At 43.4% G+C, this 24,399-nt stretch overlaps 1 protein-coding gene across 2 annotated transcripts in view; it reads left to right on the forward strand.

The window, feature by feature from the left end:
- Positions 1 to 16,676, forward strand: part of RPIA (ribose 5-phosphate isomerase A) — a 55,106-nt gene extending 38,430 nt beyond the window's left edge. Inside the window, exons 5-10 of one of the 2 annotated variants that reach the window (XM_008008465.3) lie at positions 319 to 383; positions 1,436 to 1,504; positions 2,288 to 2,429; positions 3,714 to 3,813; positions 15,098 to 15,159; positions 15,713 to 16,676. In XM_008008465.3, the coding sequence (XP_008006656.2) occupies positions 319 to 383; positions 1,436 to 1,504; positions 2,288 to 2,429; positions 3,714 to 3,813; positions 15,098 to 15,159; positions 15,713 to 15,784 (510 nt within the window). In that variant the 3' untranslated portion in view covers positions 15,785 to 16,676. The remainder of the gene's footprint in view (positions 1 to 318; positions 384 to 1,435; positions 1,505 to 2,287; positions 2,430 to 3,713; positions 3,814 to 15,097; positions 15,160 to 15,712) is intronic. The other variant, XM_008008466.3, reaches the window with a different exon arrangement.
- The last annotated feature ends 7,723 nt before the right edge of the window (positions 16,677 to 24,399 follow it).

The following is a 24,399-nucleotide window of genomic DNA, read 5'->3' on the forward strand; positions in this document are numbered from 1 at the left end:
TGATAGCACCCACACTGAGAACACATGTTCTAAATAGTGCCAGCTTGTCCACAGAGAAGCCCATCAACCAGAAAAGGGAACATAGTCTTGTGAGTAAGAACTGTACCCCGGTTAGAGTCCCATGTCCTGTGCTGTTTCCCTTTGATCCTAGTGGAGCACCTTAATCTCTTGTAGCTCAATTTCTTGGTTTGTTAAATGGGAGTACTAGAATTAGCTAATAGGGCTGCTGAGTATCTGAGGAGCTATTGCACGCTCGGGCAATTAGCACAGAGCCTCCCCTCAAGTGCTTTTTGTATCTTTACTTTCCCCCCGATACAGATCGACCTTGCCATCGATGGTGCTGATGAAGTAGATGCTGATCTCAATCTCATCAAGGGCGGCGGGTGAGTGTGGTGAGGGCTTCTGTGCTAAAGAGTATCTGCCAGTTAATCCTTAGCAAAGCAAGATGGATACAGAATAAACAAATTGCCACTGTGACGTATGCAAGTTTGGCTTTCTCCTAGGATATTAATAGCATCTGGCCTTGGACCCAACTCAGCATTTCTGGTCATTAGCAGCAATTTAGTGACGAGTAACCTGGGCCTCTTTAGTGAGATCATTCATCGTAATGGATTCCCTGTGGATCTGTGTTCTTTTGTTGATTCAGACTTTAAAAACGTAAGGCCAAATCAAAATAATATTGGCTAGATTATTAAGTCTGTGAGCACCAGTGTGTGACTTTTGCTTTAAAGCTATGCTTACCTCTGTGAGCAGTTAGGGATATTATTTGTTCCTTTGGAAAACATTAATTGGGTATTTCTTAAGTGCTGATTTGGGGAGTGGTAGGAATGGTGAGTTGAAAAAGGTGAAATCCTGTTCTGCTGGCTCTTATAATCAAGCAGCCTATTGAGTGATGCGCCATTGTTTAAAATCACACTTTACTGTTTATTAGATTTCCTTATGTGTTATTTAATCATGTCAACTGCAGATGTGAGATAATTTAGCTGCTAAACCATAGAGGTAGACCTGGACCCAAATCTGCTGATTCAGTGCTCTGGGCTGTCTCCACTTCATCATCCTCGTTGGCAGATAGTCAATTGGGCAGGTTGTTCAAAGCATGCCCTCAGCTTCTAGACCCTCCCATTCATGCCATGTCCAGATGACGTCTCCCTGTACACAATGCTTCCTCTCAGATGCATTTGGATGGAATTACGCCTGGCCTGAATGGGAACCTTGTCTGCTTTCTAGGTTTCTTCCAGACACAGGGTAATGTTTCTAGAGTCCATTTACTAGGAGCAGCATGATGGGACTGGGGATGTCCCTTTGAAAATTAAAAGTTAAGTTCCTCTTTAAGTGCCAGGATTGAGTGGATTTGGGATTCCTGTATGTGACCTTAGTTCCCAAACTGAGATTTTTGTCTTACTCCTGTGTTCCTTTGCTTCCTTCCTATCTGCAGAGGCTGCCTGACCCAGGAGAAGATTGTGGCTGGCTATGCTAGTCGCTTCATCGTGATCGCTGATTTCAGGTAGTTTCTGGTGTCTGAACTGCCAACTGAGGAGGTAGATTGGAGCCCCAAGCCTGATCCTCATTTTTGTGAAGGAGGAAATGGAGAGCTGCAGGGAATCTCTGACTTTCTGAGACTGATTGCTAGGACTTAGTACAGTGTCTAGGAGACCTTATGTTCTGCTTCTAGGCTGAAGGTAGATGTTGCTAATCACACCACTGTTATCTGCAGCCAGGATCTCTGGCATTGTTTCACGGGTTCAGTGGAACGGGGAAACAGCTTTTCACCCTGTTAGCAGAGCATGCTCTCATGTGTCATGTCACTCACTGGATCCTCCCAGGGAGCCTCAGGGTGTGCCCTGCCCATGGGCAGTGACTCAGCATGCCCTGCTTCTTCTCAGGTCAGGGTTTGCCGCAGGTGACTGGTGTCATTGATAGTCTTTGGGCAGGCTCTCAGATGAGCATCTGAGAGGAATCTGGTCAAGAGCACTGTGCTGAGCATGTTAATTTTAAATATGTGTATGTGTGTATTTGTGAAATATAGCCACAGGATGACCATAAATATTAAACACCTACATACCTACAAGCCAGCAATATCAGATTTTAACATTTTTGTCATATGTATTTCAAATAGCTCTTTTCCTATATAGTGAAACAGCTAATTCATTTGAAGCCCTGTGTATACTGCCTCTGATCACTTTCCTTGCCTTCCTACCATCTAATTAACCCCATTCCTGAATTTGGTGTTTGCCTGTACTGTTGAGCTTATTTACTTTTATTGCACTTTTTGACTCCTGCTTTCCAGGAAAGATTCGAAGAATCTCGGGGATCAGTGGCACAAGGGAATCCCCATCGAGGTCATCCCAATGGCCTATGTCCCAGTGAGCCGAGCTGTGAGCCAGAAGTTTGGGGGCGTGGTTGAACTTCGAATGGCTGTCAGCAAGGCTGTGAGTGGCCTGGTTGGGCCGGGGGTGTCCTGGGTGCACTCAGGTTTTCAGTGTGGTGTATTCCCTTCTGTTCCAGTTAGGTCCCCTGTGCTTCCACCAGGCAATTGGCTTTTATTTATTTTTAATTGATGTATTTGTTTAATTTCAGAGAGTTGGCTCTGTTAGTTTCTGCATTCAAACTCTTGTAGACAAGACCACACTTAATACAGTGCATCTCCTTTGTACAGATAGGGGAATGATTCTTTCTCTGTGCCTCACGTTCTGACATCCCACAGATGATCTGACCTTTGTGCCTGAGGCCTGGAACACCCTGATTGGCAGCTGTGAAACACTGGCTTTGGGAACCCGTTTGAAGCAGAAAGTTTTTTAGGTTCCATGATGTAACTTCTTTTCTCCCTCTTCTTTCCTCTCATTCTGTAGTTAAATGTGACAAGAAGTAGAATTTCCTGGGTTGTGTGAACTCTTCCCCAGGAACACACTCCAGATGGTCCAGATTTTTCATGTTTCTCTTTAGCTTCTAAAGTGGATTGCACAGAACTTTTCCCTCTTTTTTTACTTAAATAAGCAAGCAAAGAGCAATCCAGAAGCTAACCACAGTTACATGTGTAACTACATAAACAGTTTGGAGGATAGCGAAAAGATCTGTCACCCTACCCTGATACATTTTTATTTTAATATACTTTGTCCCCGGTGTTTCTGTGACTTTTAAAAAAAACCGTAGTTCTATTTCTAGTGGTTGTACAGTGCTCTGACTGACGTTCATATTGTCGGCGCATGAAAGAAATGCAGCACGAAATGGAGAAGTCGTTCGACCTTGACCCTGTCAGAGTTCTTATTTGAAAGCCACGTTGCTGCTAGTGTTCTTATTGTCTTTTGGACTCTGTTTCTTGCCCTTTTTCTTATTAGCCCAGTAGTAACTTAAGGAAGCAGATAAGAACAATAAATTTTGGACTAAGGGAAATAAGAACAATGAACCAGAAATCAGATAGGAATGTGGTGATAATTGTGACATGTTCACATAGTCATAGTGGGAGCTCATGTGAGTAAAAATAGCTTGATACATTTGTTAAGAGGCTTATATTCTCTCTCTACAAAGACTACAATCTAAGTCTTTCTGATTTCAAAGCTCCTGCTTATTACCACTTCACAGCGCACCTTCTAAGAAAGCATAAAGTGGGAGCTGGTTAAAATGCATACTTGTCTTTTGTTGTCCCCTCTACTTTCCTGTCCTTCTCTGCCTACCTGTATCTGTATCCTTGGTCATTGTGGAAAATTATCTTCTAGGGTCCTGTGGTGACAGATAATGGGAATTTTATCTTGGACTGGAAGTTTGACCGGGTACACAAATGGAGTGAAGTGAACACAGCTATCAAAATGATCCCAGGTAACATGAGTGGCATTCAACAGGCATGTACACACCCATGCCCTTCATAACTGGCCCCTACATCTGGCTAAGGAAGGCACAATGGACATGGGCTTTGTAAGGCTTGGTTGGAAAGAAGAATTCCCTTTATACCATGTTTGGGTTTTTAACTTCACCTCCTTTGCCGTATTCCCTTCCCCCAACAATTGTTGCTTACCTAGCAGCTTTGTTGCTTGTGCATTTCACAGCCTGTTTGAGTTGGGATAGTCCTGAAGGTGATGGAAGTTCAGAGGGGACTTGCCTTGAAATAAGGCCATCATCTCTGGGTAGAACCTTTCCTTCCAGGAGCTGGACTGCAGCCTCTTTTTGTGGACTCTCTTAAGCAGGGGGAAAATGACTCAGTTAATCCACATTCATTGGATGCATGCCAAAGGCAAGATGTTGTGCTGTGCATTACAGGGGATACTTCAATTTGGAGGACTTGTAATCTGTCCTTAAGGAGAATTGATGTAAACCTGCGGAAATCTGTGTGTATGTGTAGAAGCCATGCCTACAAATAAGATAGAATGTGCTAAATTCTACTAGAGGAATACCAAGAGTCTAGAGTGCACAAAAAGGTTCCTTTTGGCAGAATGCGAGGATGTTTTAAGGTGTAGAGGTGGTTTTTCAGCCGTGCCTTGGCATAGCATAAGTTAGACATGGTGCTAAGTGTCTCAAAATGTTTCCTTTGGTTCCTACTTTGATGAGGTAGTTATAGAGGAGGACACTGGCTGAGGAAGGTTAAGCTGAGGAAGGTTAAGGTTAAGCTGTTTGCCCAAAGACAAGGATGGGCACCCTAAGTTGTCTGCCACTAGACCCCGAATGTTTAATGCTTGCTGAAGCACCAGGTGAGGAGAGTCTATGTGAAATGAACATTTAGAGCCTTGGGGAGCCTCTAATGCAGCTGTGCCAAGGAATGATGGAACAAGAGCCAGGATGGGGCCCTGCGTGAAGGATGGGTGGTCAGTGTAGAGATGAGTTATGAGGCTGGAGCCCTAGTCCAGGCTAGAGGAGGTATCAAGGACTCGTACAAGGGGATTAAAAGGAAGAGGCAGTCTTGAGAGGTATCAGCTTCTTAGGATATTGCGAGACTAAGAGGCTAACAGGGAATATTTCCTATCATGGAATATTCTTGGGCCGAAACTGGCTGACAGGACCTTTCAGACCAGTTTAGTGGAGCAGACTCTTCTGGATAAGGATCCTAACCCGGCTGTGCTCTGGCGTGTTACCTTTTAGCAGTTAGTTAACATCTCTGTGCCTGAGTTTCTTCCTATGTAGAAGGGGCTAGTTAATTCTAGTACCTACCTTATAAGGTTATTGGGTGGATTAAATGAGTTAAAACAGTGCCCATTGCAGAAGGGAAAGTGTTTGTTGAATGAATAAATTCCTTGAAAGAAAGGTACTATTGTTATTATTAATTAAATATACTAAGATTCTAAGATACACCTGTGTTAGTTGGGATTTAAAATAGTGTGAATATAAGGTGTGTAATGAAAAGCTAGTTCTTCCAGTTCTACTTTATTTATTTATTGTTTGAGACAGGGTCTCGCTTTGTCACCCAGAAAGGAGTGCAGTGGTGTGATCATGGCTTACTGCAGCATTGACCTGGGCTCAAACAATTGTCCTGTTTCAGCGTCCCCAGTAGGTGGGACTACAGACGCACACCACCACGACTGGCTAAGTTTTGAATTTTTTACAGAAACAGGATTTCACAATGTTGCCTAGGCTGGTCTTGAACTGGGCTCAGTGTCTGCCTTAGCCTCCCAAAGTGCCAGGATCACAGGTGTGAGCTGCTGTGCCTGATGCCAATTCTACTTTAGTCTGTTACTTTATTTTAGTTTTTTATTGACAGTCTTTTACCACGTTAAGTCAAAAAGATGAGTTGGCTTATACTCATTTTCTTGGTTAGTGTTCTCTTTTTAATGGAAGAACTAAACAGCCAAGAAGGTAGGAGGAAGAGAAGATTTGCAGATCACTGTTAGTAAAGTGGGAGAACTTGCCCTTGGTGATAATGCAGACAAACCCAGGGCCCCAGGAGGAAAGGGCTCACCCATGTGGGTGCCGTGTAGGTGGATTTCTTGCAGTGCCCACTAGATGTCACTCTTGCTCCTGGTTAGACCTTTCTTGGCTTCTTAAGATTCTGAGATGACCTTTGTAAGGAAATTTCCCTCATGTGTGATTCTTCAAACAAAAATATGTAGAAATTGCATCCTAAAGACGTTCAGAGTTTTGTTAGGAACTTAGAGTGAGGCAAATGATAAAAGAAGCTAGCTATTAAATCATATAATGCGGTATCTACAGGACAATCAGAGTGGTTTGCTGTATCTTTTCTCATTTTTTCTTTTCCTGATTGAGTCTATTAGATTCATGGCTCAACCAATATCAGGAGAAGAGAAGCGGGGCGAGTTTCCCTGTTTATCTCTGTTACCATGTGTATTCATACGCAGTATGTGAGGACGCTTGGAGAACAGCTCCCTTTGATGTTTGTTGTGTTCCACCCAGAGCAGAGTGACTCTGAATGGAAGGACCGGGCTACTGGAGTTCTTTCCCCTAGGTTCACATTTAGCATCCTGTGCTCTTTCCACTATATTTGATCGGGGAGTTGGGGGAGGTCAGTCACACCCAGCATCTCAGTAATTGAAAGAGAAGTTGCTCTAAAGTCTTACCTTAGACTGCTGCCCATTCATCTCTGCTGTTTCTTTAAAGTCTTTTCTGAACCTGGTTTAACTGTCTTTTGGATCAGTGGAAGCTTTCTCCTTATATTGCAGACATTTTGAAAAGAACGGATCTTGAGTGGCTCCTTTGCTCATCTTTGGAAGGATCCAGTTGCACAGGCACAGTTTGGTGCCAGGGACCTTTATTTGTGTTCAGCACCTCTTTGCTCTGCCTGTTGGCTTTTCGTCACTGGATCATTGCTCCATTGTATTTGTTTATTGGGAGCTGTCTTTGGGAGTTTTTTTTTTTTTAAATTTTTAAAATTATTTCAGTAGTTGTTGGGAAGCATGTGATGTTTGGCTACATGGATAAGTTCTTTAGTGGTGATTTCTGAGATTTTGTTGTACCCATTACCCGAGCAACATACACTGTACCCAATGCGTAGTCTTTTCTCCCTCATCCCACTCCCACCCTTTCTCCCGAGTCCCCAGAGTCCATTGTATCATTCTTACACCTTTGTGTCCTCATAGCTTAAGCTCCCAGTTTTAAGTAAGAACATACGATGTTTGGGTTTCCATCTCTGAGTTACTTCACTTAGAATAATAGTCTCCAACTCCATCCAGGTTGCTGTGAATGCCATTATTTCATTCCTTTTTATGGCTGAGTAATATTCCATGCTGTGTGTGTGTGTGTGTGTGTGTGTGTGTGTGTGTGTGTATCTATGTCACATTTTCTTTATCCACTTGTTGGTTGATAGACATTTAGGCTGGTTCCATATTGTTGCAATTGCAAGTTGTGCTGTTATCAACATGTGTGTACAAATGTCCTTTTCATATAATGACTTCTTTTCCCCTGGGTAGATACCCAGTAGTGGGATTGCTGGATCAGATGGTAGTTCTACTTTTGAGTTTTTTAAGGAATCTTCACACTGTTTTCCATAGTGGTTGTACTAGTTTACAGTCCCACCAGCAGTGTGGAAGTATTCCCTTTTCACTGCATCCACGCCAACATCTATTATTTTTTGATTCTTGCGGGAGTAAGGTGGTATCACATCGTGGTTTTGATTTGCATTTCCCTGATCATTAGTAATGTTGAGCATTTTTTCATATGTTTGTTGGCCATTTGTATATCTTCTTTTGAGAATTGTCTGTTCATGTCCTTGGCCCACTTTTTGATGGGATTTTTTTTCTTGCTAATTTGAGTTCCTTATACTAGATATTAGTCCTTTTTCAGATGTATAGATTGTGGAAATTTTCTCCCACTCTGTGGATTGTCTGTTTACTCTGCTTGACTGTTCCTTTTGCTGTGCAGAAGCTCCCTATTTTAATTAAGTCCCACCTATTTATCTTTGTTTTTGTTCCATTTGCTTTTGGGTTCTTCGTCATGAAATCTTTGCCTAAGCCAGTATCTAGAAGGGTTTTGTCAATGTTGTCCTCTGGAGTTTTTATAGTTTCAAGTCTTCAATTTAAGTCTTTGATCCATTTTGATTTGATTTTTTGTGTAAGAGATGACAATCCAGTTTCATTCTTCTACATGTGGCTTGCCAGTTATCCCAGCACCATTTGTTGAATGGGAAAGGGTGTCCTTTCCCCCTTGATGTTTTTGTTTGCTTTGTTGAAGAACAGTTGGCTGTAAGTATTTGGCTTTATTTCTGGCTTCTCTATTCTATTCCATTGGTCTATATGCCTGTTTTTATACCAGTACCATGCTGTTTGGTGACTATGACCTTCTCGTGTAGTTTGAAGTCAGGTAATCTAATGCCTCCAGATGTGTTCTTTTTGCTTAGTCTTGCTTTGGCTATGTGGGCTCTTTGTTGTTTCCATATGAATTTTAGGATTGTTTTTTCTAGTTCTGTGTGGAATGATGGTGGTATTTTGATGGGAATGGCACTGAATTTGTAGATTGCTTTTGGCAGTATATGGTCATTTTCACAATGTTGATTCTACCCATCCATGAGTATGGGATGTGTCCCATTTGTTTGTGTTGTCTGTGGTTTTTTTCAGCAGTGTTTTGTAGTTTTCCTTGTAGAGATTTTTCACCTCCTTGATTGGGTATACTCCTAAGTATTTTATTTTTTTTTTGCAGCTGTCATAAAAGGGGTTGAGTTCTTGATTTGATTCTCTACTTGGTTGCTGTTGGTGTATAGCAGTGCCACTGATTTGTGCACATTGAGTTTGTATCCTGAAACTTTACTGAATTCATTTATCAGTTCTAAGAGCTTTTTGGATGAGTCCTGAGGGTTTTCTAGGTATATGATCTTATTATTAGTGAAGAGCAACCTTTTGACTTCCTCTTTACTGATTTGGATGCCCTTTCTTCATCTTATCCGATTGCTCAGGCTAGGACTTCAGTAGTGTGTTGAATGGAAGTGATGAAAGTGGATATCCTTGTCTTGTTCCAGTTCTCAGGGGGAATGCTTTCGACTTTTCCCCTTTCAGTATAATACTGGCTGTAGGTTTGTCATAGGTGGCTTTTATTTCCTTTAGGTATGTCCCCTCTATGTTGATTTTGCTGAGGGTTTTAATAATAAAGGGATGCTAGATTTTAACAGATGCTTTTTCTGCATCTATTGAGACGATCATATGATTTTTGTTTTTAATTGTTTATGTGTTGTATCACATTTGTTGACTTGCATATGTTAAACCATCCCTGCATCCCTGGTATGAAACCCACTCGATTATGGTGTATTATCTTTTTGATATGCTGTTAGATTTGGTTAGCTAGTATTTTGTTGAGAATTTTTGCATCTATGTCCATCAGGGATATTGGTCTGTAGTTTTCTTTTTTTGTTATGATCTTTCCTGGTTTTGGTATTAGGGTAATACTGGCTTCATAGAATGATTTAGAGAGGATTCCCTTTTTTTTCCATCTTTTGAAATAGTTTCAATAGGATTGCTATCAATTCTTTGAATGTCTGATAGAATTCAGCTGTGAATCCATTTGGTTCTGGACTGATTTTTTGTTGGCGGTTTTTAAAATTACTGTTTCAGTGTCGCCGCTTGTTATTGATTTGTTCGTAGTTTCTGTTTCTTCCTGCTTTAATCTAAGAGGCTTGTATTTTTCCAGATTTTCTAGTTCATGCACATACAGGTGTTCATAGTAGCCTTGAATGCTCTTTTGTATTTCTGTGGTATTGGTTGTAATATCTCCCATTTCATTTGTAATTGAGCTTATTTGGATGTTCTCTCTTCTTTTCTTGGTTAATCTCACTATTGGTCTATCAATGTTATCTTTTCAAAGAACCAGCTTTTTGTTTTATTTATCTTTTTTGTATTTTTTGTTTCAATGTCCTTTAGTTCTGCTCTTAGTTATTTCTTTTCTTCTGCTGGATTTGAGTGTGGTCTGTTCTTGTTTCTCTAGTTCCTTGAAGTGTGACCTCAGATTATCTATTTGTACTCTTTCAGAGTTTTTGGTTTAGGCATTTAAGGCTATGAGCTTTCCTCTTAGCACTGCTTTTGCTGTATCCCAGAGGTTTTGATAGGTTGTATCTATATTATTATTCAGTTCAAATAATTTTTAAATTTCCATCTTGATTGCATTGTTGACCCAGAGATCATTCAGGAGCAGATTATTTAATTTCCATGTATTTTTGTAGTTTTGAGGGTTCCTTTTGGAGTTGATTTCCAGTTTTATTCCACTGTGGTCTGCGAGAGTACTTGATATAATTTAGATTTTTAAAAAATTTATTGAGACTTGTTTTGTAGCCTGTCATGTTGGAGAATGTTCATGCTGATGAAAAGAACATACATTCTGTACTTGTTAGGTGGAATGTTCTGTAGATATCTGTTAAGTCCATTTGCTCCAGGGTATAGTTTAAGTCCATTGTTTCTTTGTTGACTTTCTGTCTTGATGACCTGTCTAGTGCTGTCAGTGGAGTACTGAAGTCCCCCACTATTATTGTATTGCCATCTATCTCATTTTTTAGGTCTAGTAGTAACAGTTTTATAAATTTGCAAGCTCTAGTGTTAGATGCATATATATTTAGGATTGTGATATTTTCCTGTTGGACTAATCTTTGTATCATTATATAATGTTCCTCTTTGTTTTTTCTAACTTGTGTTTTAAAGTCTGTTTTGTCTGATAGAAGAATAGCTCCTCCTGCTTGCTTTTGGTTTCTATTTGCATGGAATATTTTTTCCCACCCCTTTACAGTAAGTTTATGTGAATCCTTAGGTGAGTCTCTTGAAGACAACAAATGCTTGGTTGGTAGATTTTTATGCATTCTGCCATTGTGTATCTTTTTATTTTTTTGAGGCAGAGTTTCACTCTTGTTGCCCAGGCTGGAGTGCGATGGCATATTCTTGACTCGCTGCAACCTTTGCCTCTCAGGTTCAAGCGATTCTCCTGCCTCACCCTCCCCAGTAGCTGGGATTACAGGCGCCCGCCACCAAGCCTGGCTAATTTTTTTGTATTTTTAGTAGAGACAGGGTTTCACCATGTTGGCCAGGCTGGTCTCAAACTCCTGACTTCAGGTGATCCACCTGCCTTGGCCTCCCACCGAGCCCGGCCCATTGTGTACCTTTTAAGTAGAGCATTTAGGCAGTTTACATTCAGCATTAATATTGAGATGTGAGGTACTGTTTTATTCATCATGGTAGTTGTCTCCTGGATACTTTGTTTGTTTTGCACTGTGCTATTGTTTCATAGGCCCTGTGAAATTTATGCTTTAAGGAGGTTCTATTTAGGTTTATTGTGAGTTTTGTATCAAGATTTAGAACTCATTTTAGCATTTCTTGTAGGGCTAGCTTGGTAGTGACGAATTCTCTCAGCATTTGTTTGTCTGAAAATGACTGTATCTCTCCTTCATTTATGAAATGTAGTTTTGCTGGATATTGGCTGATAATTAGTTTAAGGAGACTAAAGATAAGAACCCAATCCCTTCTGGCTTGTAGGGCTTCTGCTGAGAAATCTGCTGTTAATTTGATAGGCTTTCTTTTATAGGTTACCTAATGCTTTTGCCTGACAGCTTTTGAGATTCTTTCCTTTGTCTTACTTTAGATGACCCGATGACTATATGCCTAGGTGGTGATCTTTTTGCAGTGAATTTCCTGAGTGTTCTTCAGGCTTCTTTATTTGGATATCTAGATTTCTAGCAACACCAGGAAAGTTTTCCTCAGTTATTCCCTCAAATAAGCTTTCCAAACTTTTTGATTTCTCTCCTTCCTCAGGAACATCAGTTATTCTTACGTTTGGTTGTTTAACATAATCCCAAATTTCTTGGAGGCTTTGTTCATTTTTTTGATTTTTTTTTCTTTGTTTTTCTTGAATTAGGTTAATTTGAAAGCCTTGTCTTCGAGCTCTGAAGTTCTTTTTTTCTACTCATTCTAGTCTGTTGAAATTTCCTAGTGTATTTTGCATTTCTCAAGTGTGTCTTTCATTTCCAGAAGTTTGATTGTCTTTTCTTTATGACATCTGTTTCTCTGGAGTCTTTTAAAATTTTCTTTAAGTTGGTTTTCACCTTTCTCTGGTACCTCCTTGAGTAGCTTAATAACTTCTGAATTCTTTATCTGGCAATTTAGAGATTTCTTCTTGGTATGGATCTGTTGCTGGAGAGCTAGTGTGATCTTTTGGAGGTGCTGTAGAGCCTTGTTTTGTCATATTACCAGAATTTGTTTTCTAGTTCCTTCTCATTTGAGTAGACTGTTTCATTGGAAAGATCTGGAACCCAAGGGCTACTGTTCAGATTCTTTTGTCCAATGGGGTGATCTCTTGATGGGGTGCTCTTCGCCTTCCCCTAAGGATGAGGATTCTTGAGAGCTGGACTGCAGTGGTTGTGCCCTTCTGGGTGTAGCCACCCAGTGGGGTTACCAGGCTCCAGGCTGGTACTGGGGAATGTCTGCAGAAAGTCCTGTGATGTGATCTGTCTTTAGGTCTCCGAGCTGTGGATACCAGCACCTGCTTTGGTGGAGGTAGCAGGAGAGTGAAGTGGACTCTGTGGGAGTCCCTGGTTGTATTTTTGTTTAGTACACTGATTTTCTTGAATGCTGATTTATACTAGCAATGAAGTCATGTGGACAGACTCAGGATTTCTGGTTAGCCAGGATGTTGCAGGCAGTGGAATGGGCTGTTGTTTTCCCATTTTTGGAGCAGGGTTGTTCTGTTACGAGTTTCTGTAGTGGCTTGAGTTGGTTGGCCTTCAGCCAGGAGGTGGTGCTTTCAAGAAAGCATCAGCTGCGGTAGTATGGGGGGATACAAGCTTGTCTGTGTTGGCCAGGATAAATATTTTGGTTTCTTAGGTAATGGGCAGGGCCATAGAACTCCCAAGAGTTGATGTCTTTTGTCTTTGGCTACCACGGCAGGTAGAGAAAAACCATCAGGTTAGGGCAGAGTTAGGTGGGTCTGAGTCAGACTTCCCTTGGGCGGAGCTTGCTGTGGCCACTGGGGAGGGGGTTGGAGGGTAGTTCTCAGGTCAATGGAGTTATGTTCCCAGGGGGATTATGGCTGCCTCTTCTGCGTCATACAGGCTGCCAGGGAAGTAGGAGAAAGGCAGCAGTGACAGACCCCACCCAGCTGCCACACAGCCAGCAAGGCCAGTTTCACTCCCGCCATGCCCCACCATGGTGAGCAGGGCTGAGATCTTGCCCAGGCTACAGGCCTCCCTACTGAGAAAGCAAGCAGGCCTCTCAGGCCTCGCCCATCCCTGCCTGCCTGCACCTTCGGCTGTGGCTTCTTCATTTGTATCTGCACTTCCCATTTGTCCCCTACCGGATTCTTCTCGGGAAAATTTGTGCTCAGTTGAAATTATTACAAAGTTCAGCTAGAAGCTTCCTTCACCCTGTGGCCGCTCCCCAGTTCCGCTGGCTGCGTTTTCTTCCCCAAGGACCCCTGTGAGATAAAGCCAGGGATGGCTTCCCTGGGCTCAAGCTGGGAACTGGGAGTGTCTACATGGCTCTTCCTGCTGCTGTTTCTACTTTTATAGCTTGCTCAGCTCTCTAAATCCATTTCAGCTCTAGGTAGGGTTAAATCCGGCTTCTGTGATCTAGATTTTTCAGGTTCCCCAGTGGGGATGTATGTTCAGAGGCTGACTTTAACCCCCCGTCACACTTTGGGATCTCACAGTTTTTTGGCTGTCTTGTGGAGTTTACAGCAGCAAGCCACTTCTTTCAAAGGGTCTGTGAATTATTTTGGTTTTCCTGGTATGTTCCTATGGCGGTTGTTGGAGCACAAGTTAACAACGTGCATCCCCACGCACTGTTTTGTCTGTCCAAGTGGGCGCTGCACATTAGTCCTGTCTCCTGTCCGCCATTTTCCTGCAAGCTTTCATTGTGTTTATCATTTTGAATTTGTGTAGCTTAAAATTATGAGTTAAAGAATGGCAAGTGCTCTTTGCCACTTTTCCAACCAACTAGTTACCCTACCTGGAGGCAGCCAGTGTTACCAAAATTGGGTGGCCTTTGAGATAGACTTTCATAAACACACAAATTGAAACTCCTCCTGCGCCACCCCTTTTTACACTAGTGGTAGCCTGCTTTATACATGTTCTGTTTCCTGCTTTGCCTCTCTTGGAGATTATTACACATTGGCTTATAAAAGAGCTTCTTTGTTCCTTTTTTTTTTTTTTCTTAATAACTGAATGTATTCCACTTTAGCTATGTAACATTATTACTGAACTCTATCACCACTAGTGATCATTTACGTTTGCAGATTTTTGCTAGCAGGGAATCACTGGATGAAAGGATTAATGTGTCTGTGATTTTTGTTAGATGGTACCAAATTGCTGTCTGTAGCTTGTATTCACTTACTCTTCTACCAGCAGTGTATGCAGGTGTCTGTTTCCATGCATACCTGCTTCATTATACCTTTTCTCTTACAGTTAAAGTGTTATATCATTGAAGTATGTGTGTGTATATGTGAATATTCTTGGTAAAGGTTGTGTGTAGTTGTTAATTTTCACTGCTGAATCATATTCCATCATCTGTATGTGTGTGAAAAAAAGTTTATATCTATTCTACTCTTTTAGTTTTTTCTCTTTCTTTATTTTGGAGACAGGATCTTGCTCTGTCACCCAGGCTGGAGTATGGTGTCATAATCATGGCTCACTGCACCCTCTGCTCCTGGGCTCAGACGATCCTCCCACCTCAGCCTCCCGAGTAGCTGGGACTACAGGCGTGTGCCAGCATGCTTGGGTAATTTTTGTATTTTTTTTGTAGAGCTGCCATCTCTATGTTATGTTGCCCAGACTGGTCTCAAACTCCTGGGCTCCATCAGCTCCATCTGGAGCTCCACTGAACTCCTGGGCTTCATTCTCAAAGTGCTGGGATTATAGGCATGAGCCACCATACCCAGCCTCTATTCTACTCTTGATGGACATTTGGGTATTATCAGTTTTTAGCTAACAGGAAAAGCGCCACTATGAACATCTTACACATGTCTTTTGATGACCATATGTATGCCTAACAGTGGTATACCTAGGAGTAGAATTGCTGAGTGGTTAGGTATGAATACGTTCAGCTTTGGAAGATGTATTCACAACATTTCCAAAGTGCTTTTGCCAGCTCAGCTTTCACCATCAATGTGTATGAGTGTCTTTGCATCCCAGCAAAATTTCATTACACTCACTCCAGTGTGTGTGTAGTGATATCTTGTAATATTAATTTGTATTTCCTTTCAGTGAATGAATTTGAGCATCTTTTAAAATGTTTATTGGCCATTTTGGATAGCTGCTTTTATGAGGTACTTGTTCAGTCTTTTGCCCATTTTTCTACGGGGATTCTGTCTTTTTCTTGATGATTTGTAAATTGTTTATATTTTTGATATGAGTCCTTCGTCAGGTATGTGCTTTGCCAATATCTCCTCCCATTCCGAGGAAATCTTTCAGGGCTGGTGGTGTGATTGAAAATAACTAGAAGTGGGGCTCCTTGGTTGGAGTAGTCGTGGAGGGTCTCTAGAGGATGACTTGCCATCTGATACGTCTGAAGGACAGAGACGAGCCAGCCCCTTGAAGTGCTTGACAATGACTGGCCCAGGCAGAGGGAACAGCATGAACAAAGGCCTCAGGGCAGGACAAAGCTTAGAAAGAAGGCCAAAGTGGGAGGGGAGAAAGAGGTGGCAAGAAAAAATGAAGATAATCAGAATCTCTTTTTCATTGCTGTGTGGGAGAGAAAAGCTTTAGATTTGTCATTCGTCCAATGCTGTGTATGACAGTTGCTTCTAGTGGCCCTGCAGTCTTTGATTTTGCTTTGGGAGACTGAAACGTTAATGTTTCTTTCTGTCCTTTGTCCTGCAGGTGTGGTGGACACAGGCCTATTCATCAACATGGCTGAGAGAGTCTACTTTGGGATGCAGGATGGCTCAGTGAACATGAGGGAGAAGCCTTTCTGTTGACCCTGCAAGGAGTAGAGTGTGTTCACCTTGAGTCTCCAGCCCACAGCCAAGGTGAACGTACTTCTCCAGGAGCCTTTGCCTTAATGTATCTCTGCCAGGGTGGACAACTGGTAGCAGGGGGGTGGGGAGGGAGAGTGGGAGGGGGAGTTAAATCGGTCTTATGAAGTATTGTTATTAAATGTCTTTTTAAAAAGAGAAATATAAACATATATTTTTACTATTAAAATATTCAGTTTTTTTAAATAAAGTAGAACTTGATTTCATGTTTTATATGAAATATTTACCAAAAAAAAAAAAAAAAAGGGAGAGCTGAACTGTATTTAAAACCTTTGACTTGAGTCTGCTGGTAAAGCTTCTGAATATTGGGTTTGCTGAGAAATAAAAATCAAAACTTCTTTAAGCTGGTAAAGTGAGGGGCCCAGCCAGCAGTGATCTCCTGATGCCTTACTGGAAACTTTGTTTACTTGTCTGCTACCCTCTGTTTTGTTTTTAGTTAGTGTTCATTGTGAGCACACATAATACCTAGTTACATCTTAAGATCAGGTTTATAAAACTGTGGAGTGGAGCTATATGGTATGGAATGACTTGGAATGTAAGCTATCAGGGAGAAAATGTGGTTATACTTTTGCTAAGATCTGGGGGCTTCTTCATATCCCTGCTGTTGGAAGCAGTTGACCAGAAATGTTTGCCAGTACTGCCAAAGCACTGCTGTGAAATGTGAAGTACTTTGTTTTTTTATTTTTAATGATTTTCTTTTTGTTGTTAATATTTTTTTCTGTTCTTTTGTTATTACTTGCATGGTTTGGCGTCAGAAGTCCTTACCTCTTTATATTGTTTGCAGGTTTAAATAAAACAGTGTGGTGCCATTTTGACTCTTTTGTCTTTATTGTAGAATTTAAATGTAAATGGCCACAGAAGGAAAGCCAAGATGGGAGGGGAATCAGTTTTGCCCACCCAGCGTACATCAGATCTGTGATAAGGGATGGAATTCACTTAAGAAATCTTGAACCAAAGAATAGGTAACTACTTTCATTATTTCTGGGAGAACTGTCTTCCAGATATGTCAGTTATCTAAGGAAATACGCTGTAGCCTTTTGTCAGGCAAGGTATTAATTTTCTTCGTGCATGAAGGGTAACACAGATGAACAAAAGTCACAAATTATCTCCACATTTTATATTAGTCAAACCTTCTTTAGTCATGGAAGCTGATATGCAGCAAAACAGGTAACCTGAATTTCCTCATTAGCTCCCCCAACTCTGTAATCTACAGACAGTCTGCTTAATAAACAGCTCTCCAGAAAAGAGCCTCATAGACAGGGAAAGGAAAGGCCTGACCAGCTCAGTGAGCATTCTAGACAAGGCTCAAAGGAATCCATCCCGCTGTTAAAGGGTGTTGATGCTGAGAGCCCTGATTTCCCCTTGCTAACTTTGCACGATACTTGAAACAGTCATTTCCCTCATTTTACCCTCTATTTTGATGCTTGGGTAATAATGATTAGACATGTTAGCATCTAAATTCTTGCTAAATCAAGTTGTAAAATAGAAGTTAATCAGGAGAGAAGGCATTAAAGATGCTTATTTCAGAATTCCCTCTTCACTTGCAAGATGCTCTTTAAAAATAGTTGCCTCACATATTGTTAGGAAACGTATTGTCAGAAGTGCTTTATTTTCTTTTAATTTGGGTTATAATTTTTGCACAAAACGGGCACTACAACTTAGCTGAGATTTTGATAGAACTAATTTTTGAAATAATCCTTTAAAGCTCTTGTGGCATGGATTAAATTTAGGAATAAAGATAAACAACAAAGTTAAGCCGAATTTCTGAAAAACACCTGCATGCACCACATCACATGTAAATGTTCTGTGGGTTTCACAGGCGTTTGCACCTGTGATGGATCTGAAGTTCCTTTGAATGTTGATGTTAGGTTTTCTTCTCTTGAAGAAAACAAAACACTTGCTCTGCCTTACACATGCAGCAAGGTACATTTTGACTAAAGATTCTTCATTAAAACTCATTAAATGCAATCTTTCTGGGGAGTTAGATGGAATAAGTTAGATGGAAAAAACAATTTTTTTCATGTGACCCACATGCCAGTACATGTGATTAATGATGAATCTCATTGACAAGGGTGAGCTGCAAGTTTGGTTTTTGAGAAATGGTTATAACCAAGGTAAGCAGTCACACTTCTGGAAGGTATTAAAGGAGCAAAATCACTCTGATTTGAGTAAAATCTATTCAATTTGGTTTCAGCTACAACCTCTCATTAAGTTTTTATATTCTTCATTGATCAGACTGTTTGAACTCCCATCATGGGCCAATTCCTAGTGGGCACTAGTGGGAGGGAGAGGATGGGACACAGATGAGCACAGATCCTCCTGTGCTCCAGGGGCTTCCAGCCTGGTGAGCCTCACAGGCACCTTGACAGAGGAATGATGTAGTGGAGGAACACAGTGGGCAGGTGGGCAGGAGGTGAGTCATGTATGGGGAAAGTGGCTGACAGATGACTCTGGTGACAGCTTCCTACGTGGAGTCTTTGCCGGCTTTGACTCCATTAAAGCACTTCTAATTAAATAAGCCATCAGTTGACGGCAGAGAAAGAGGCCTGAATAGGATAAGTCACTTGTCACAGACAGAGCTAGTTAGTGACTGAGCCAGCCCTGGAACCCCTGGTCTTCAGGTTGAGGGTTTTGTAGTGTCTGGGAGGATACTCTTATGTTGATCTCAAGAAGTACCAGGGATGGTGTGTTGCAACTTTTTATGGGAAAATTCTAATGGAGACAGGCAAGTTCCACAGAAAAGCTAAGTTTGGAGTAATCATTCCAAGAAGCTATCTTTTATTTCAGGGACAGGGCTTTGCTTTGATGTACTATTTTAATTGAACTGTTACATTTCAGTAGTTTCAAATTTTATCCTAAAGTGGTAAGGAGGGGAAGCAGGGAGCTATCATATTTGAACTTGAATGTGTGCCAGGCACTATTTGGGGTTTTGCCCTGTTAGTTCACAACATCTTTATGGTGTTTTTGTTCTTATAATCTGCTGAGTGAGAAACTGATGCTTAGTTTAAGTAACTTGTTCAGGTCACCCACTGGAAAGCAGAGCAGACTTCTCTGGCTCTAGGCCTTATTCCTACTTCAAGGTAGTTATAGGGCTTGGAATAGTTTGTGTTCCTTAATTGTGTCCATAAGTTGTAACTTGAGTGACAAGTAATTTGTTAAAGCACTGGAGTTAGTGAATGGTTGGGTCGTGTGTGTAGCTCATGGTTAATCCTATAATAATCCATTTCTGTCTTCTGATGTGCTTTCTTTGGTAGGAGGAAGGAGGAGAACATTGCACATAGCGTTGCGTGGGCCACAGGAAAGTGCCCTTTGTAGAAGTCGCCTTTCTTTGTCACTCTGGAATGGAACTTGACAACCATTGGTTTCTCTCTCTCGTCTGTTTCCTTTCTTCCTCCTTTCTCCCTGTGATGTAGGCACAGTGGCTACCAGAGGCATTGCTAGCCTGCGAAGGGGCATTTATGGCTGAGGACTGTTAATTCCTTTTAGCCAAAGACCATTCAGGAAGACACACACAGCTGAACAAAGCTGGAGTCATTTACCCATTGAATAAGGGAAATCACACGCCATGGGAAGCTGCAGTTGTCTCACCGTTAGGGTTTAGGCCCAAGGAAGCAGAGCTTAGCTCTGGATTGGATACCTTCAGGAAGCAGGGCTACTTCTATAACTGGGTATCTTAACAATTCTTACCTAGAAAGTAAGAAGAATGGGGTGAACCTAAAGCTACCATTGGTAAAGAAGGGGCAGTTACTCATTAATGATGGTGGCCAGTTTTTGTGATGTGGACAGTAGGTTTTTGTTTTGTCTTCATCATGGTCACAGAGTGGCCTTGTCTGATGTTGATATTGGTGAAACTGTTCCACACGAGAACATCATGGCCTGGCTGTGGGTGCCAGGCCAGCTTGTAGCAACACTGAGGCCTGACTGATAGAGCCAGGCCAGCTCCCAGCCATCTCGGGCAACATCTCTGTCTCTGAAGATATGGCAGAAGCCCCTAGGATCCAGAGGGCCTGAGCATTCTCTAATCAACTCTTCCATCCTTTGACTAACTGATACTGAGTTTGTCAGTTCCTTTGACTAACTGATATTGAGCAGTTGTGTGTACCTGGCACTGGGGTGCAGGAGTCAGGTCCCACATACCCAGGATGTCACTCCAGCCCTCAGGCTTCTCTGGTGCCATGACAACCATTTTTTGTGACTTGCTTCTCAGATGCCTGACTTTGCTCACTTCCTGTTGCACCTGGTAGCTGAAGCTGCCAGATTTAGGATTGCATCAGCCTTCACTCTCCACTAACCCAGTAATCAGATGAGCTGAGGTTTTAAACATAGGTTCCATGCCTTTGCTTTTTTAGTAACCGTGTTGTATTGCAGGGCAGCAAAACACTCCAATATAACCTAGTATTCAAATGTACCCAAGTTGGCCTCAGCAGATAAACATCTGTAATGGTGTTTGGAGAGGGATGGAAGTGTGACAGTGCACGTGGCCAGTGCAGTGGAGGCAGAATCCAAAGAGGGAAGGAAAAGACTTCCCAGGAAAGGAAAGCCTGGTGTCTGCAGACAATGCATTACGTAGACAGATGAATAAATTCGGTGCTGAAACCCCCTTCTATGATGTCTGATCACTGAGAACCATCTGCTCGGCAGCAAGGTGGGAGAGGAAGCAGCTCGGAACTGAAGTCCTGGCCGGTTGCATCTCTGTCAGCCTCAATGCAGTGGCAATAACATCTCTGAATGCTCCCTGATGGCAGAGAGAACACATTTTGAGAGTTCCCAGGTTTGGGGGTTTTCCAACTTGAGTTTCGAATAGGAGAAGGGCTGCATCCTCATTTATTCCCGAAGCTGTTCTTAGTGGATGGTGAGACCAGTTTCCAGTCACCGATGAGTTCATATGGTTCCAGGGCTTGATTCTCTGGGCTTAGCTGCATCTGGCCTCTTCCTCTGTGCCAGTGATACTGCCGCTGGTCTCCTTGTGAACCCAGGAGAAGCACTCACAAGGCGAGAGCCCACAAGGTGCTAGACCCAGAGCAGCACAGGTGTGAACAGGAACAGCACTGCCTGAGAGAAATGCCAGCCACATAATCTTAAATGTTCTAGTCTCCACACTGGAAAAGTGAAGAGAAACAGGTAAAATTAAGTTTAGTAAAAAATTTTATTTAACACAAAATATCTAAAATACTACTATTTTAACACATGAGGAGTATTTCATATTTTTTCTTTGTATGAAATCTCCAAAATGCCATGTGTACTTAACTTTGGCACATCTCATTGTGAACTGACCGCTTTCCCAGTGCTCCATGGTCACTTGTGAGTGGCTACGGCATCAGAGAGCACAGAGCTACAATTCAAGGGGTACACGCATAGCCCCTGTTCTGGCTTATTTAAGGCTCTGATTTCTTGGAGCAAGTCTGGAGTTCTATAGCCTTAAGATGTTTCTAGAACCCACAGAGTTGAGTCTAGTGGAAAGCTACCCCAGGGAGGTCCACTCAGTACCCTCAGTTTGAACTGAAACCTTCATCTGTGCTTCCAACAGATAAGCCCTTCATTAGGCACCAGGTCTCTTAGTTCTGGTTGATTGCCTGCCTGCTTGGCTCTCCCCAGCGGACCCCCAGTCTATCTATGACCAGACCCTGAAAGGCAGGGACCAGCCCATGTCACCTCCTCTAGGAAGCCACACTTGACTACCAAGCCCCCCAGCCTACCTCCCTTAGGGTCACTCTCCACTTTCATTGTCTCTCTTTGTCTCTTCCCTGCCTCCTGCCGGGACTCTGAGCTCCTGGAGGCAGGACTGTGCCCTGAGGTCTCTGTCCCTGGAGTACAGCATAGAGCCTGGCATAAAGCAAGCGCTTGGTACATGTCACTGATTCATTTGAAAAAGGAGATTGGGGCTGCTGGACACACCACTCACTAGCTGCTCACAGCCTCAGCTTCCTGGGACAGATGCCCATGAAGATGGCACCGCCTGCTGCCTTCTGGGCCTTCCAGTGTGGCCCGGCCACAGACTGGCATTCCTGCCAAGAGCCTGAACCAAATGGGGACAGACGTGTATTTGTTTCATCCTCACCTATTTCCTGCTCCATCACCTCCCAGGCCCCAGAAATTCTCCCAGTAGGGTAGGGAGCAACGTTCCCTCAGGATTCCCCGGGAAGGCTTTTCCCACCACCCTGCCTCCTCCCTCACCCCACCGGCACCCCTCGTCATCCTGAGATGCCCCACCGCCCTGGTACATAGGACAGACCACTAACAATTGTGCTGTCAGAGAGGACGGTGCTCAAATAAATACACCTCCCCCTCCACACCTCCCCCAACGTCCTGGGGCAGAGAGAGAGTCCAGATGGGCAGTGTTGCAGAGAGGTTGGTTGGGGGGATCTGTGAATAGTGCCAAGGTGAAAAAGCAAAGCTCAAAGAATCCAGCCTTCTTTGAAAGAGGTCTGAAGACTGGAGTCCCAGACCCATGATATTTGGTCCCTCTGGATGGGGAACCCACTGAGGCTGTACTCTGGGACCCCACTGTTATCTTCTAGGGACAACTTGTGGCCAGGGGACAGGAAGTGGTGCCACGGGGAGCTAGTGCTGTGGAATGTGGTACAAGGACTGGCCCTGTCCAATGAGGTGGGCCCTGTGTGGGGCCTGAGCAGCCATCCATTCTGGCTGAGATGGGGGAGTCTGACCAGGTAGTGACTGAGGGACAGGCTGGCCTCTTCAGGAGGCAAAGAGGGACCGAGGCTAGGGGCTGGGATGGGAGAGGCAGGGGAGGGGCTGCAGAGGATGGGCGAGGCAGGGGAGGGGCTGGAAAGAGATGAGGGGGCAAAGGCCAGGGTCCTCGAGCTCCTCCCCACTAGGGCCCTTTGCCCTGAATGTTGCCAATCTGGACAACACTCTAGGAGCCTCTCCTGACTCCCACAGGTCTGCCCTGCCTAGGGGAAGGCTCTCCGGGAAGAAAGCTCCTGGGAATGGCGGAGAGAGCCAGCACTTCTACTGGCAAGGCTCCTTATCTGGGGCTCGCCCTGGGTCCAGTGGGTCAGACTACCTGGGCCTCTCTGTTAGGCTCCATGCCAGCAGCCGGTGGCTCCTTCAGGGCAGCCGTCAATTCTGTGGACCCCTCTGGGTGGGCTGGCCTTCTGACAGTGTGCTTGGTTGTCTTGGCCGAGCAGAGAGAGGCCACTGGCTCATGGTCCTGCTGGATGGCCAGGGAAAGACCAGGGCTGGAAGTTCAGACAGGGGCCAGAGTGGCCAGGGATGCGGGGCCCGGCCAGGTGGTTCCCCGCGTCTCTCTGCTGTGTGGTGTGGGCTCCCTCGGTGACTGGGTGTTTGCTAGGTTCTGGCAGGGGAGGACTTAGAGGGAGGCTGGGATGTTAGGAGAGAAGTGGGGGAAAACTTCCTGCTGCCTTTTCCAGGTCTTGCCATTGTCTTTCCAGAATCAGCAGCAGCAGCTGGAGATGAGGGTCCCAATGCCCTTTCTTTCGGGTGAACACTGTCTCCCAGCACCCCCACACTGGTCTGAGCGCTGGCAAGGCAGAGACAGCTTCATCTACAGGTTTGAGCATCGGTGTCACTGCCCTTCTGTCCCTGATTCTGGGGGTGGGCGGCAGCTGCTGTGAGCGCTTATTATTCTCTGGATTGTTCAGTGGCCTCTTTCTGTTCATCCAGCCTTCCAACAACTGTGTCAACAAGTCCCTGTATTGAATACCCTCCATGTGAAGCACCTGTTATGGTTTCTGTTTCTTACTGGATCGTGACAGGCACAGCACCGTTACAGATTTGCTTGGCTGTTCTCCATCGCCCTCATTACGCATCAGGCTCCATAGGCAGGGGCCATGTCTGTCTTGTTTATTTTTGTATCGCCAGTGCTTGGCAGAGAGACAGTAGGTGCTCAGCTTGAATGAGTACTTGGGATTTAATTTTTTGAAATGTTTTCTAGAGATAGGATCTCAGTTTATGGCCTAGGTGGGCCTTAAATGCCTAGCCTCAAGCAGTCCTCCCATCCAAAGTGCTGGGATTACAGGTGTGAGCCACTATGGCTTCAGTTCTTAATGCTGGTTAATAATCCACTAAATGGAGTCACAGTCCATGAAGGAGTCTCACTTACAGTTTGCTAGTCCCAGGGCTGGGACTTTTCATGGTGAAAATGGCCAACATGGTAAAACCCCATCTCTACTAAAAATACAAAAAATTAGCTGGGTGTGGTAGCGGGCACCTGTAATCCCAGCTACTTGAGAGGGTGAAGCCGGAGAATTGCTTGAACACAGGAGACAGAGGTTGCAGTAAGCCAAGATCATGCCATTGCACTCCAGCCTGGGTGACAAGGGCAAAACTCAGTCTCAAAAAAAAAAAAAAAAAAAAAAAAAAATTGCTCAAGTGACACACAGAAAGTGGTATGGTTTGGCTGTGTCCCCACCCAAATCTCATCTTTAATTGTAACTACCACCATTGTCATAGGTCGTGGAGGAACCTGGTGGGAGGTGATTGAATTATGAGGGCAGGTCTTTCCTGCACTGGTCTTGTGATAGTGAATGAGTCTCACGAGATCTGACAGTT

This window comes from Chlorocebus sabaeus, chromosome 14, assembly GCF_047675955.1.
Source record: "Chlorocebus sabaeus isolate Y175 chromosome 14, mChlSab1.0.hap1, whole genome shotgun sequence".
NCBI lineage: Eukaryota > Metazoa > Chordata > Mammalia > Primates > Cercopithecidae > Chlorocebus > Chlorocebus sabaeus.